The sequence below is a fragment of the Mangifera indica genome, chromosome 5 (genome assembly GCF_011075055.1).
Source record: "Mangifera indica cultivar Alphonso chromosome 5, CATAS_Mindica_2.1, whole genome shotgun sequence".
Classification (NCBI taxonomy): Eukaryota; Viridiplantae; Streptophyta; class Magnoliopsida; order Sapindales; family Anacardiaceae; genus Mangifera; species Mangifera indica.
Window position 1 is genome coordinate 17294778 of NC_058141.1, and position 16563 is coordinate 17311340.

Genomic DNA, 16563 nt, shown 5'->3' on the forward strand with positions numbered 1-16563 from the left:
CTCTCTCGCATAAAAACAAAACAAATAATAATTTTCATTCAAAATAAATAGAAAAGTTTCAAATCAAAGGTAAATAGAATCAACAGCCTCTCACTACTGTGATTTCACTTTATAATCAAGTAATTTGAATTATCAACTTACATCTTCACATATACGGGCAAGCCCAACAACCTTGAGCTTCGTTGAGTGAAATGAATTACCAAAATTTACATCACAAATATGTACACACTACAGACTGGGGTGGAAGCACAATTCTTCCAATCACAGAAAAATAAAGGCCTCAACAATTCCTACTGGTACAACTGCTTAACCTAAATTACCAAAAAAAAGTGTGAACCAACTTATTTTGTTGTACCTAATTTACTAAATTGTTCCCCAAAACAAGGTTAACTTTCTCTCACATAAAATCCAGATTTCAAATCCTTTGGTCCCATGTCAAAATTAACAATCCAAGAGTCCACATAAAAAATTTTTTTACCACCATAATGATATTGACGTACATGCAGATGTGACACATGCAGTCTTTTAAGCAGCAGGAACCTTTAGTTTTGCTGCGTAAGTAACCTTGCTCTGTGCTGAAGTTCATATAGGTAACTAACACCATTTTCCTCAGACTGGCAACTTAATGTTGTGGCGCCACCGATCAAATCTTGGATGAAGACCATCACCTTATTAGCATAATAGTAAATGGACAGTTCCTCTTTAAATTCCTTATTGCGAAAACCATATAGAGCTTCAAACTCTGTGGACTTTGCAGCTGCTTTTTCAAGCACAGAGTGAGGAAGTCCTGAAATAATTATTGTTAGTAGGGGAAATTATCCTAAAACTAACATAGGCAAAACAGGCAATCATATTGGTGGTTAGAAAAATGCTATATAGTATGCACATTGTAATTGCTTGCAATAATCAACAAAAGCATATTTTTCTGCTTTTATAATATTTACTCAAAATTTCCATCGATCCTGCTTAATTTCCATTAATCTTAAAATTGAGGTCAAACCAACTCAAACAGTAAAATTATGAAAGTCAAGGCTAATCACTTGAAAAGATGGTAAATTGCAATTATCACCAAGGGTTCTTGTGCTTGAGGGACTTTAAAAATGACAATAAAAAGCAATGGAACTTACCAGCTAGTCGTGCAACATTGACACCATAGCTTTTAGGGCATGCACCAGGGGTCAACCTATAAAGAAATGTAACTTCTTCTACACCTCCAATTTGATTTCCAACTTGGCAGGCCATATGGCAAAGAAAGACCTATGCAGAACATCAAAGATAAAAATGACATAAAATGGTCTGAATTCCAAAGTTATCTGTTGATTACGGAAAGGTTAGACATTCATTTGTGTTTTGAGATGTGAAGAATCTAATGCAATTTCAACTCCACTGCATACCCAAGTACCTAAAATATCTGTTATCGGAAGGCATTCCCCCTATGCCAACCAATACTTTTACATGCCGCTAGATATTCATTTTTATTTTGAGATGTAATGAACCTAATGCAATCTCAATCTCACTACATACCCACATGTCAAAAATCTAATTTATCAGAGAGCAACCCGCTATGTCAACCGATAGTTATACCATAAACATTTATTATCTCTTTCACATTCTCTCCCTCTGCAGCAGGCCAAGAGGTAAAAACTTCAGTCAAAGACAAAATAAAAGCAAAAGAAAAAAACAGAAACTGTAAGAAAATACATAAGCATACCCTGGGATCTTTCTTATAGTCTACAGCTAACCGATGATAGTGAGTTGAAAACATTCCACGACATTTCACCTTATCAACGAAATGTTCAAGAACAGATTCCCTGGCAAAGATTGAATCCAGAAAATAGAAAACTGAGATAAAAAGACTCTGGACTGAAAATTTCAAAGAATAGGCCATATTGGTGAGACAAACAATAATATATGACTGCACTTACGCAATGGCTTGTCCATCTGAAGTTGAAGTCCCACGTCCAAGTTCATCTAGCACCACCAGTGAATTACAAGTTGCTGATGACTGCATTAACCATGATAAATAAGTTCATAGAGAAAAATGCTGAGATCACATCATTACACATCCCTGACAAAAATGTACTTGCTTCACAACTCAATGGATTTGGTAACTAACCGACAGATTTCCCAGTATAAATGAAATTGGAGACAACAAGGGGGACACTATATATTGAAGTTTGGATGACTAGATTAAATCGAATGGAACACCAGAACATTGCACCCAGACCAATCAAACCATCTAATAAGCTAAAGGAAAAATACAAGATAAACAAGGACAGTTCTTCAGTTTCTATTGTTTTCTAACAACTGTAATCTATAAGTTACTAAAAAACAATTCATATATGGGTGAAGAATCTAAATGTTGTTCAACTACACCGTTTTGTGCACCTGTTCAATCAAATTTACATCAACAAGGAACAAAGAAATATTACCTAATAAATTTGTTTGAACCAGAGTGAATCTTACCAACATCAATGCAGTTTCTGAAAGCTCTGTTAAAAATGTGCTCTGGCCTGCCATAATATGATCTCTTGCACCCATCCGAACAAAGATTTGGTCAACAGGTGACAGCTTGAAGCTTTCTGCAGGGACATCTGCTCCCAACTGGGAATGAACCAAACTAATCAATAAAACACCACCAAACTCAAAATATTACAAAAATGAAGACCTTACCTGTGCCAATATCACGGCTAAGCACACTTGGCGAAGGAGGGTAGACTTTCCTCCCATGTTAGGACCAGTGAGGAGAATAAAACTGGCATTACCAGAACCACCAATGGTAATGTCATTAGGGACGAATGCACCCTTGCCTAAAGAATCGCTTCTGAGAACAGGATGTCCTAAACTTTTTGCAGAGAGGCACGGCACTTCATTTGAAGATGAGGAATCTAAGATAACTGGACGGCATGTCGGGCCTTCATAAAAGTCATTTGAGATAGCTAAACTGATTAAAACATCCAGTTCTGCAAAACGTGATCCATTTTTAGTCATGCAAATCAAAGAGAAATCTGTACCATATAGAGAAAAGATAGTTTTTTCCTATTCTTCAACAAAATGAGCTGGTAAACCAGTATATTGAGGTTCTTTCAAAAATTAATACCTAAAGAATGTAACTCTAGAAACTATGTAGTCCAAAAAAAAATTATTCATGAAACTATTGTCCATATACAGAGAGTTAGAAACATGTTCAATGGGGTGCAGTTTAGAGAGTGAGACCTAACAATTGAAATGTGGAGAAAACAAAAAAAGACGTGTCAAATATCAAATATACTGTCATTTTACCAAGAAGTTCTTTTAGGTCAAAGAAAGTAAGAGTGACCTAAAATAAGAAAACAAGTTGAATTTTAATCGGTAAATGCACTCCTATGGAATAGCTAATGGATTGCAGGATTAATAATGCATGTATATAAAAGTTCCCAACCCATATGCTAGAAAGGTCTTAACCTGCAGTTGTAGAAACTAACTGTCTCCACTTATTATGATGTTCACAAAATTGCCCAATTAACCTCTGCAATATGCTCTTCAATGCTGACTCCTTTTCAGATTCAGCTTGTGAAAGCTCTCCCAACAACTTCTTAATACTTGGAGTCCAGTACCTGAAGAAGCCCTGCATGTAGTAGGTGGAAAGTATAATAGGAAATATGAGAGAGTATGCCGGAAAAGGCAGTTTTTAAAACTAGTAACATTGACCTAGTCATAAGTGAAGAGATAAGATATGATCTTTCTATAACAATCCTTCCTGTCTAATGAACATTCAATCAGATAGGACAATACCAAGGATATTTGACAGAAAATTACTCTTGCTCCAATCCTGACTTGGCAAACAATAACACCGCTATAGTTTATGGATGCAAAATGAGCAAGAAACATAATGGATGCCCTCAAGGTGCATTAATGCAATGAATTCTCAGTATAATTAAGATCCAGAAAGTTAATGATTTGTCAGATTACAGCAAGGACAACTAATGTATTATACTTGTATCTTAATTGGTCCAAACAAACCTCAAAAGATGCAAAACCACATAGCAAGTAATCTTTTCAAGCTCCGTGCTTTATTATACTCAACCTTTTTAGATGAATTTGATTCAAAAGGTGCATTAATGCAATGAATTCACAATCTAATTATGATGCAGGGAGCTAACATGATTCGCCAGATTAAAAAAAAAAAAGATAATGAATGTACTATGCTTATTTCTTAATTGGTCAAAAGCATCCTCAAAAAGCAGAACCACAGATACCTTTTTGGAGGAACGTAATTCATAATCCTGAGGAACTAGTCCACTCAAACTTTCTGGTAGCTCCAACAAATATGCCTCTTTTCCAACTGTGACATAAGCGATCTGTAGCATATCATTAGGTGACATACATTTGTTAACTTGTCCAAGGAACAGGAAATATTATAGGAAGTACGAACACAAGATTGATCACCATAGACAGACTCTTACTGATGTGTCTCCAAGTGATTTTCTTTGTTCCTTTAGGTGTTTTGTCAAACTAGATTCTATCTCCTTAATCTTCTTACAAGAGTTGTCATACTCCACATCAGCTCCTTCATGAGGCATTATACGTCCAGAATTATTGGCTTCCACCCAATCAAAGGCATCCTTGAAATGTTTAAGACTTGAAACAATGTTGGGAAGACCTTTACCTGCACATGCATAGAAGTCAGGTGCAAAAAAGTAATTACGAAATTGTAAAAGAACATATAAATCATACCATAAGTTAACATATGATGTAACTGTCTTGAATCGGTATTGTCCAAAATAACACCAAGTGAAGAACATGCTTCAGCCATTAATTCACAACCACGAAGCGCTGATATGAACTCTTGAAGCTGCTTCTTTGCTGCATCCTCATACAAAACTACTTTTTTTGCATTTCTTCCATTAGCTTCACTGTGTTTGATCAACAAATGAAAAAAATAAAAAAAATAAGTTGACTTACAGAATAATCACGAATTAGCAAATCACATTAGACAAATTTGTACTAGTGCATATGAATGTCCATTTTAGCTTTACCTGCTAGCATAGATGCGTGAAAGCAACCGCTCCATGTCTGCAAGCCTAGACAAGGCTTTCCGAAATTCAAGTGCAAAAGGTAGGTTTACTCCCTAAAAAGCAAGAAAGATGTTAGAATACATTTGTAGCAGTAAATTCCACCAAAGTGAGAGATGTTTGCCTCAATTCAGCCTTAGACCATAAATAATGGTGCCCAATAGCATCAATTTTAGTTTAGTGCATGATGTAAGAAACTCACCCTTATACCAGCAACAGCATCCTGGCGTTCCTTAATTAATCCAGAATTATATAAAGGTCTAGCTAGCCATGTCTTCAGCAACCTCTTCCCAAATGCTGTCACACAGTGATTCAGCTGTGCATACAGTGTCCTTTAAAGGAAAATAAAGCTGGTCAGAGTAACAGCAGGAAAGCATCATGCGCAATTAATTCACATTAATTAGATATGACAAGCATACCCAGCAGAGTCTCCATTTCTACTGTTCTCAAAAATTTCAAGGTTTTCCAATGCTGCAGCATCAAGAACCATGTACGGTTTTCTGGCAAAATCACCAAAACCAGAGCATGGAAGTAATTCAAAGGTTGCAAATCTAAGCAATGTCTCATCCAAAAAAGCTTGCTTTAGATAATATAGGGTGCCTCCAAGAGCTGAAAGAGCTAAGCTCCCATTCTCACCAGACTTCACTAGCTCTGACAAAACATCTGGAAGGAAGCTCAACTCATCTTCCTCAGCAAGAGAATTAAAACCATGTGAATCTGCTCTACTTGACAATGCAGAAGCTGATTGATTACTCATACACTTATAAATAGTTTTGATTTCCTTAACAGTTTTCTCTGCATCCCAGAATTCTGAAAGAGGCGCCAACTCGTTCACCAAGGGATTCCGTGTGTGTCTCATGATCGCTCTTTCAGCTTCAGGACTAAGCATATTAGCAGGTTTTATAATTTCAACAGGTCTTAGCTCAGACAAAAGACAACACAGTGCACTGCAATCAAAATCATCTCCAACCTGGTAAAGCAAGAACTAAATGTGGTCAAACATAGAGCCATAACATAACATTTACAATTGGAAGAAAGGGAAAGGAAGTAAAATAATGAGGGGCCTGATATTGAAGATAAAAACTCTAACCTGTCCAAGAATTATCCTGCTTGTAGCAACATCAATCACACAAACACCAAAAATACGCTCTGCATTTTGGCTTGCAAGAGTCCTATTGCTTTCAGTAATTGCCATTAAATACAAAGCATCAGGGTTTGCTGATAGCAACTCTCCCTCAGTTAAGGTTCCTTTTGTGACTATTGCACATATTTCTCGTTTCACAACCTATAAACAGTGGGAAAAATGTGAACAAAATTTGATTTTCTTTTCACCTTCTTTATTAGCCAAGTTCACACGAAAAATCTTAAGACAGAATGGCAGAGTAGGAAATCATTGCCTAAAAACAAAAAAAATTCACAAGTAGAATCTCAGATATATGCAAGTACGATTTACACATTGAAAGATGAGTACAACATCAGGCATAAAACATGAAATCCTAATTAACAAGCAGGGATTATAACACTAAGATGAGAAACCAGAATGCATATATGATTCTGACATTAAAATTACAGACTATGAGAGTATCCAATCAAGATAAAATTCCTTCTCATGCTATGTGGCAATTTCTAGATTCGCTAAGATATCTAAAACCTAGGGACATGTAGATCATTAACTAATGCAATAGTTGGCAGAAATGCTGCAACACAAAGTTAAGTAAATTTATGCCAATTTACTGTCAATTCTGGGAAATTATGACTTGATAAATTGGGATCAGAACTAGGATCCTCACATAAATAAAATCACAGACCTTATCCTTAGAACCTTTCTCTTTCCGGCGAAGTTCCATCTGCTCAGGAGTTTCTGTTTGCTCCACCACAAGAACTCGATAACCCTGCTTTGTCAAGACAGCTCAAATAAATTTTCATAGGAAACAGACAGTATTCTTAATAGAGATAGAAACAGCAAGTCCCAAAAAGAGAAAAAGCCTAACCTTTCTAGCCAATTTTTCCACATTCATTGAGAAATTCTTCTCTGGAAATCCACAATGAGGTTGTCCTCCCTAGACATTGAAGTAGATATTGATGCAACTTTAGATGAAATAAAAACACCATAGATATAATTAAATAAAATCTCCAAACTATATATCAGAGTTAATTTCTGAATGCTACTAGCTAATATGTTTTTTATTTATTCTGAAAATTTGAGAAAAATGTAACTGAAAAGATAGTAGAATTGAGAGTGCCTTCAAACTAAGACATACCTTCATATATTGCAGGTCAAGTTCTTTAACTCCTATATGTGCATCCATTTCAAAAAGTTCATAAAATTTTCCCATCTGCATGATAAATAATTAAAGTTAATCATTTGAAATGCTAATAGCAGTGACAATTTGGATGATAGACTGATCTTTCTTTAACTAGTGTAAACCAAATGTATACCTTAAAAAAGACAACCTTGTCCATATGTTTTGACTTAAACTCCCACCATTGTCTCTGCAAGTAAACAGGTTGTTTGTCAGTGGATTCAAGATGATAAATATAGCAAAAAAGTCAAAATGCTTATATTTCAGAGGTACTACCTGGCCACCTGATAGACTCTTTAAGAAATCAGAAGGCAAGTATAGAGTCCTTGGGTCATAATTAGCATCTCCCGGACGTCTCCTTTTTGCATCATGACGATCTCTGACTCAAGACCAAAACAATTCAGTACTAAATGAACTGCATGAGTTATCCACATAAAATTAATGCAATAGCTTTGCATCTCTTAATTCTCATGCATGATGGTAAAAGCACAAATATACTGAGCTCTTAATGTTCATGGCAAATGATTTCGAGAGGCCACATAAATTTTAAGAGGCTAAAAATTGATAATCGGATAAGCTAAAATCATTTTCAAGACTTTGATATGGTACAACAGCCGCTAGCATCATCATTCTTGGAATAACTGTGATATAGTACAAACATAGAGAAGAAAAGACTTGGAAAAGAAGAAAGAAATTACGGTCCAAGGAAGCAAAGCTTCTCTGCTTCACGTGCACTAAACCTTTCTGATGAATCACCCACAAGTGCCTTATCAAAATCGGATACCTTCTCAACTGCAGCAAAGTTTGTGCAGAGTCATTAACATATTTAGAGCTCAAACAGAAGACCTAGCTTCAACTGAAATGTAATGATAAAACATTAACAAAAAGATGGAAATCGAACCATTCATAGTTCCTTCCAGATAAAACACTAAGAAGAAATCAGCAAGAAAACAAATCTTGAGACAACTACAGTGCACCTAAAAATATTCCTAGCTTTCAAGGAGAGCAATAAAAAGAGGCCATTATTCGGAAATAGTTCCAATTAAGGTAGCTGCAGTAATCAACGTGGTGATGATGCAAAAAAAACTTCATTAATAAACAAAAGAGAAGACTTCATGGGACACAAAATTAAATGATCAATAAATATTTCAATATTACTATCCGGTTATTATCATTTTCGTAACAATAAACGCGGGATCAATGTTTTTTGATTCACAAAAAGAAGCTTATATTATTCATACTAAAATTATTTTAAAATAAAACTAATACTGATACCAAGTACACTGCACAACAAAATCAGAAAAAATCAAGTAACAAATATCACAAATCGCCCAAACCAGAAAACTAATACAGAAAAAAATAACTAGACTAGAATAAATTTCTTACTCTCAAGATCCTTCATAGGCTCCATAACAGAAACCTTGAACCCTCCTTTAACTAATTCACCACCACTCTTAATCTTCTTCCCTCCTCCATCAGCTTTCCGCTTCTTACCTCTCAACATTTTCTCCTCTTGTTCATCTACCAAATCCACTTCCTCATCCTCACTAAACTGCTCCTTCTCTGATTTCTTGTCCCAATCATCATCACTTGAGTCACTCTCCCTATCAGTATTTTCCTCTACACCCTCCAGTTCCTCATCGTCTTCAATCACCACCTTCTTGAATGCTAGAGAAGAACCACGGCGCAGTCGTTTGAAACCAGTTACACTCCCCTGGATCCACTCGATCTTTTCCTTTCCCAAATCCAACAGTTCCTCTTCGCCATCATCATACTGAATCAAATGCTTATTACATTCCTTATCAAAATATTTTACATAACCCTCATACCATACCTTATCCAAGGGCCAGTAAACGCTGATCCTCTTTTCCAATACTTCTTCTCCGTGGGATTTTGTGGTGGCAGGGGTTGAAGAAGGAGGAGGAGAGGGGTTTTCCCCGATGACAAGGCGAGGTTTATTACGCTTATGTTGGAAGGGGGATGGGGTAGTCGGACTCTTGCTCGGACTGCGTTGAGAGCTAGGGTTAGGGTTAGTGTTATGTATCAATTTATTAGGGTTTAATTTGGAGAAAGTAGGAGAAGGAGAAGGAGAGGGGGAAGGGGAGGTAGTCTTGGAGAAGAAGGAAGTTATTTGACGCTGTGGATTGACCAGTGGTGATCTGCCATTACTCTGGCGCTTCGATGAAGACATTTTTGTTCTAATAACAGAAACTGAACACAGCAATGAATGGATGCTTTTCTTTTTCTTTGTAGTGTAAAGAATAAAGAAGGGAGCTGGCTTAACTTAAGCTTTCCCTTCAACTCCAGTGGCCGCGGGAATTGTTTCTTCCCTTTGGCGGGAACTAGGGTGGAGCTGATGATGAGCTGTGCGCATTTATATGATATAAATAATTTTATAATCGCGTTGTGAACTGCTCCACTGGGCTTTAATTAAGGCCGTGAAAATCCAATCCAGTTAGGCCCAACCTAACAACCGACGGCTACCTCTGGTTGTAGCACACTTCCTCTAGTTCCTACTTCCATCATATTCAGTTCAGCGGTCGTATCCAACTAAACCCGCAGGCGAACCGATCGATCTTGATCTTGATCTGTCTCATTCCCAATTCTGGTAAATGGTGACTCCTCATCAATGAATTTCTCTTTAAGAAAATCCATCAGAATTTCGATTTTACTTGGACGTTATTCCCCTCCTGCAAACTCTTATGGCCAACTCTTCTCGACCACCGAGCTACTCTCTCACTATAAGAGACAAAAACGGCGAGAAATACGACCTAGAAGAGGGGAGGTGTGGATGCCTCATGCTAGCTCTCTGTCCTTTTCTCGTTTGTTTCATTCTTCTTCTTATAGTAGTCACCATAGTTCTCATTGTCAGGTTTCGTTTGCTTTGCCACATCCCTCTTCATTCCATAGTGTACAAGAAACGTTGCTAAATAAAATTATGTGTGTTTCAATTTCTTCATTGAAAAATCTGAATTCACCAGGGAAAGTTTTGGATTTGAATTATAAGGGTTTTTCTAGTGTTAGTCATGATAGTTCGGATTTTGATGATGACGTGGAATCAGATGTTAATGTTGGAAGTGATAATGGAAGTTTTAATGGTAAGTGTAGCCTGGACCCGAAGGAAGTAGAGAGGGTATGCAAGGTGATTGATGAATTGTTTGCTTTGGATCGAAACATGGAGGCGGTTCTTGACGAATGTGGGATCAATTTATCTCATGATTTAGTCATAGAAGTGTTAGAACGTTTTCGTCATGCCAGAAAACCAGCCTTTCGGTTCTTCTGTTGGGCAGGAGAGAAGCCAGGATTTTCACATGATTCCAGGACTTACAATGCAATGATGAATATATTAGGGAAGACCAGACAGTTTGAGACAATGGTGTCCATGCTTGAAGAAATGGGCAGAAAAAATCTTTTGATGATGGACACATTTAAGATTGCTATGAATGCTTTTGCTGCCGCCAAGGAGAGGAAGAAAGCAGTTGCAATATTTGAGTTGATGAAGAAGTATAAATATAAAGCAGGTGTTGATACTATCAATTTTTTGCTTGATAACATTGGAAGGGCAAAGCTTGGTAAAGAAGCACAGTTTCTTTTTAACAAGTTGAAAGATAGGTTTACACCAAATTTGATGACATATACGGTGTTACTCAATGGATGGTGTAGAGTGAAGAACTTGATGGAGGCAGGGAGAGTGTGGAATGATATGATTGATAAGGGATTTAAGCCTGACATTGTTGCCCATAATGTTATGCTTTTAGGGTTGTTGCGGAGTAAGAAGAGATCTGATTCAATCAAGTTGTTTGAGATAATGAAAGCCAAGGGTCCTTCACCTAATGTCCACAGCTATACAATCATGATCCGGGATTTTTGCAAGCAAAGGAAAATGAAAGAAGCAGTGGAGTATTTTGATGCAATGCTTAAATCTGGGTGTCTGCCAGATGCTGCAGTTTACACCTGTTTGATAACAGGATTTGGGTCTCAGAAGAGGATGGACCTGGTTTTTGAATTGTTACAAGAGATGCAGGAAAATGGTTATCCACCTGATGCACGCACCTACAATGCATTAATCAAACTGATGACAAGTCAAAGAATGCCAAATGACGCAGTGAGGATATACAAGAAGATGATTCAAAGTGGCAAAGAACCAACCATCCACACTTACAATATGATCATGAAATCCTACTTTCAAATGAGAAACTATGAAATGGGTCATGCAGTTTGGAATGAGATGATTAGGAGGGGGTGTTGCCCTGATGACAATTCCTATACTGTTTTCATTGGAGGGCTAATTAGACAGGGACGATCAGGTGAGGCGTGTAAGTTTCTGAAAGAGATGATTGAGAAAGGAATGAAGGTTCCACAACTTGACTACAACAAGTTAGCAGCAGACTTATCCAAAGTTGGGAAACCTGATGTACTTGAAGAATTTTCTCAAAAAATGAAATTCTCTGGTACATTTGATGTCTCCAATGTCTTCGCTAGGTGGGCTGAGATGATAAAGAATAAGAGAAGGGATCTTATTAGAACTGAGTGACAGTGCTGTTGACTTATTTGTTAGCGGATCACTGGTGCTCAGATTTTGAGACACAGACCCATGGTAGTGTTAACTGAGTGCATTACTTCATCCAGGTTTAATTAGCCAGTTTGGTTAACCGTTGCTGCTGTAGCTTATCGATTATTTTCGCACTGATTTTGTATATTTGATTTGTTAATTTATCCTGTATTCTTGATTCGATTCTTTGTTACTGATCTGTTTTCTTCTGTACATTACTTGGTTGGCTTCAGTTCTTTCGTTTGGAAGTTTTTCTTGGTTGGGTAAGTTACAATGGGAAAAAATATCAAAACCCTCGAACAATTTTAACATATGTTGTGATCCCAAGATTGATAACATCCTGCTTATTTATATAATTGACCTTTGAGACAATTTTATACTGTACACTCCTTCAATTGTTTTGCTGGATTTCATTTTTTATTCAACAATGTATCACCATGATTGAAATCACTGAGAAGATAATGTGTTACATATAATACAAAGGAATTATTTTCAATCTTGAATCACTTCTCACTTCTTTAAGCAAATGATACATCTGCACGGTAAATTATTTTAAAGCCAAAAATGCCCTGGAATTTAACAACAAATTCCTTTCATTTGCACTTCCAAAACTGATAAAATATTAAAAATTTAAAAAGAAAGATCTGAGTTCAAATTTCTTTTATATTTATGGAACTTTAACTTACCTAATATCTAATTGTGGATTTGAGTGAGATCTCGATTAAAAAAAAAATCCAACAAGTATGGGTGGTTCCCAATTAAAAAAATATATATAAAATTTGGTATTTGAAAAATATTTGAAATCCACTTAATATTCATGTAACACATTTTCCATAGTTGCACTACTAATGGTATTATGTAAATAGATTATTAGATTTGACAATTTCGATATGATTTTAGAGACCTTGACCCTCCTCGACTGTAATAAGAAAGGGATTCCTGATAGAAATGAGGAAGAGGATAAAAACGAAGATAAAAAAATCCCTAAATAAAAGAATAGTTGGGGATGGGGATACATATGTCCCCTCCCTGCCACACCCCATCTTCATTCCCGTCATTTTATATTAATATATTTATTTAAAATACTAACATATCTTTATAGTTTTAGATTATTTTTATTTTTCAAATTTATTTAAGTTTTTGTTGTACATATTAAAGTGATTAATATATTATATTTGTGATATTTGAAATAGTTGATTGATTTTAATTTTATTTAATTTTGTTATTTAATATATTAATAGTGTGTTTATAAGATATAAGAAGAAAATTTTTCTTTTTGCGAATATAAGAAGGAGATTTTTTCTCTCAGAGTTGGAGACAGGGAGGGGATGGGGTTTTTCTTCGCAAATAGGAAAGGGACAAATTTTTATCCCCGTAACAGAAATAGATTAAAGACAGAGATTAATATCCTTTACAGAGACATACATAAAGATTGAGATTCTCTCTTTACCCTTCCTGCTGCCATCCCTATAGATGGTTAATATTGATGGTTTGGATTCTCATTTAGATGAGGACGTTAAATGGGGAGAGGAAATGAAAAAATAAAAATGGGCAAAACAAGAGGAAAAAAGATAAAATAATTATCTTTAATATTGAAACAAGTTAACATTTGACTTTTTAGTAATTATCGAGGATATATTTTTTATTAAAATGATAAATATCTATCCAGAAACCAAACAATTTTCACTGACCAAATTGATGGACGGATGCAAAATTTTCACTAAAGTTTGGGTGGGAAATCATTTGGCCTTTACTTAAATGTAAAAATCCTCTAGAAGGTCTCGGTAAAAGAAACAAATTAATAACCTTACCTTTAATTTACAACTGTACCTTTTACATTTATGGTATAATCTCCATGGATTACAAGAGTAATTAAAATACCATCTTACTCCTAACTTCACTTTTTTTTTTTCTTTTTCATTTAAAGCCACTGTTCTCTGAAATGTAAATTTTATTTTCCACCGGAAGATGAATACGAATTCTTGATAATATGCACCTAAACCCTAAATTATATCAGATCAAATGTGACATGGTTTGTTATGCCCGCAAGACGTACCATACGTTTTTCCTGCAAACCCGACTGTACAGGGGATGGTCCGACCCTCTAAACATGTCTATATACACCTTATACCAAAAATACCTATTGTCAAATAGTATCAAATGGATTAATATTTAAAATAAAAAAAATAATCAAAAATAAATATTAATTTTTAGATTAATGATTATTTTTATATTATTAGATATTATTTTATTTTTAATTTAAAATAAAACAATATTAATATACTCATAATAAACAAATGAATATTCATTATTAAGGTACCTAATTCAATTATAATATTTAGTAAATGAAGTTAATTGACTACTAAAGCAGTAAATACATATATAATGAATAATAATTGCATACATATATTATGATATTATTTATTATTATAACTCGAACAAGTTCAATTTGAATATAATTTTAATAAAAAATTTTTCAAATAAAACATATCTAAATGGTATATTTGAATTAAACATATTTATATAGATGAAATTAGAGCAATATTATGTGTATATATTTTTTTTACATAAATGATGTGTTATCATGTGATTAAGTGTTATTTTATCTTTAATTGAAAATAATTTAATTGCATGATGACACATCATTTATGTATTTAAATTATATTTTAGTTAAGAGTTTACGTGATATGTAAAGGAGGAGACATATATACGTGTGTATGTGTGTCTTCACCTGTCTCACTTTACGGAATTTTAGCTCTTTCTTTTTTGTTTTTACAGAAGAATTCTCTCCTCATTCGGGAAGAGGTGGTCGAAAAATTTGAGACGAAATTGTTATCTCTATAACATTCTTTCGTCAGCTAAAACTGTAAAACAAGTTGATGTTAAAGTATTTATCCTAATAAAAAGAATGAAGAATACAGTGTGCCAAACAGTTATTACTAAACTGGTTTACTTGTTCGGCTAATCCCATCCAGCCAAATGAATAAGAATGAGCGGAAAGGCAAGTAAGGTAAGTTATACCCCCTAGAGAATTTCGGTGCATGGAGTCTACGTGGAGATATATTTGAAACCTGCCTCTGTCCACCTGTTGACACTAATTCTTATTAATTCTCTAATTTTAGATAAAAATGTCAACACCAAGTACAATTTTTAAGGAAATTACCACATTGACCTGTACCTTTTCATAAAAACATACCGAAAACGCAAATTTCTTTCCTTATGTGTCCACCTCCATTTATGCAGCCTCAAGTTTAATATATATATACAATGCCCATTCACATTATATAAAGCCTATGTCCCTGTCTTATAAACCACACCAAAAAAAAAAAAAAAATAATAATAATAATAAAAAATAAAATAAAATAAAATAAATTCAGTCTTCCTGAGTTTTAGACAAAGCTCATTGAATTTTCTCCTATTTCCTTCTTTTGCCGCGCAGTCTTGCAGGTCCTTTTTCTTTCCTCTAGGGTTTTAATTTCCTTTTATTTGTTTTGTTCTTTCATTACTTCTTTTAATTTTTGTACTTACTTATGGACTTGACAGAGAAGATCTGGAGGTAAATCACACATTCATAATCAGTGTAAAACTGAAAAGGATATTTCAGATTATTTTCCTAATTAAGTTGATATTTTTACGTATTTGGAGTAGTGAATTTAACGCACATGTTATTTTGTTGCATCATTGTTATTCGTCAAAGGCAGGAGTACTGAAGCCTATCCATTTCTTGTTTATGAACATCTGTGATTCCGATTTATTCTTGTACACTTTTATTCCTATTTATTGACTCTTTTGGATCTGATGAGAAAGCAGGAGGAACAAGAAAACCAGAAAAAACGATCGACGGAAGAAAAAATGAACTTGCAATGTAGTGACGTTAACCTCTAGGAAAACATGAATGTTTCATTTTGAGAATCAGATCATAAGGAGAGAAAAGAGTTTTCATGATTATTTTAATCTTCCAAATCTTGAAATCAACTTCTCATAAACTTTATGAAAAAAATCATCACTTTTTCTTGTTTGTGTTGTTTTCCCTTCATTGATCATTTGGTAAGCCCCCAAAGTTATTAGTTTTTCTTTAGTTGGAATGAAATGGATTTTCAAATTTCGCGCGCGAGCAAGCGAGAAAAACGACAAATTTACAGTTTTTTTCGGTACTTGAATTTTACAACGTGTCAAAATATAAGAATAACTTTGATATATATATCATTATCTATACGCACGATACGACAAATCATAATTTTTTTGTGACACTTGAATTTCCCAATATGTTAAAATATGAGAATAAATTAGACAAATACATACACATTCACATAAATTTCACTTAATAAATATTGTTAGATGGATATAGAAGAGACATTCTTTGTCTTGCATCACAAAATTTTTAATATTATATAGTTGTTTGTTTATTTATTTATATTCGGAAAAAACCTTTGCTTTTCTTTAATCGAGTTTAGACAAATTCTGATGCCCTCATGACTGCAAAACCAAATCATTAATGCAGCAAATCTGATATTCATCACCATGATTAACCAAACAGAATTAGGAAAAACAATAATGCTTATTAAATTACTAAAAAGAAAAAGAAAATTTTCCTTGTGCCCTCATAAATAAAGCTTTTAAAACTTGATTATAAATTCACCTTCTACAGCCAAAC

The 16563-nt window shown here is 34.6% G+C and overlaps 2 protein-coding genes across 2 annotated transcripts; one reads left to right on the forward strand and one right to left on the reverse strand.

The window, feature by feature from the left end:
- Positions 1–70: 70 nt before the first annotated feature.
- LOC123216697 (DNA mismatch repair protein MSH6) lies at positions 71–9694 on the reverse strand. Its single transcript, XM_044637211.1, has 21 exons — positions 8744–9694; positions 8056–8149; positions 7634–7736; positions 7494–7547; positions 7316–7390; positions 7046–7114; positions 6863–6946; positions 6145–6339; positions 5474–6024; positions 5257–5386; positions 5019–5110; positions 4717–4895; positions 4446–4648; positions 4239–4340; positions 3445–3607; positions 2674–2963; positions 2467–2604; positions 1926–2005; positions 1712–1811; positions 1128–1257; positions 71–787 (listed from the first exon to the last, which is right to left on the reverse strand). The coding sequence occupies exons 1-21, from the start codon at positions 9546–9548 to the stop codon at positions 543–545; spliced, it is 3882 nt and encodes a 1293-aa protein (XP_044493146.1). The 5' UTR covers positions 9549–9694; the 3' UTR covers positions 71–542.
- A 9-nt stretch (positions 9695–9703) lies between these two features.
- LOC123216698 (pentatricopeptide repeat-containing protein At3g62470, mitochondrial-like) lies at positions 9704–12122 on the forward strand. The gene has a single exon (XM_044637212.1). The coding sequence runs from the start codon at positions 9987–9989 to the stop codon at positions 11889–11891; it is 1905 nt and encodes a 634-aa protein (XP_044493147.1). The 5' UTR covers positions 9704–9986; the 3' UTR covers positions 11892–12122.
- Positions 12123–16563: the final 4441 nt, after the last annotated feature.

Excerpts from the sequence above, each read along its gene's own strand:
- LOC123216697 (XM_044637211.1), bottom strand. The coding sequence starts at position 9,548 with ATGTCTTCATCGAAGCGCCAGAGTAATGGCAGATCACCACTGGTCAAT. Across the intron at positions 7,737-8,055 it reads AAGCTTTGCTTCCTTGGACC|AGATCGTCATGATGCAAAAA; the intron begins GTAATTTCTTTC and ends GTCTTGAGTCAG. Across the intron at positions 4,896-5,018 it reads TCACGCATCTATGCTAGCAG|TGAAGCTAATGGAAGAAATG; the intron begins GTAAAGCTAAAA and ends GATCAAACACAG.
- LOC123216698 (XM_044637212.1), top strand. The coding sequence starts at position 9,987 with ATGAATTTCTCTTTAAGAAAATCCATCAGAATTTCGATTTTACTTGGA.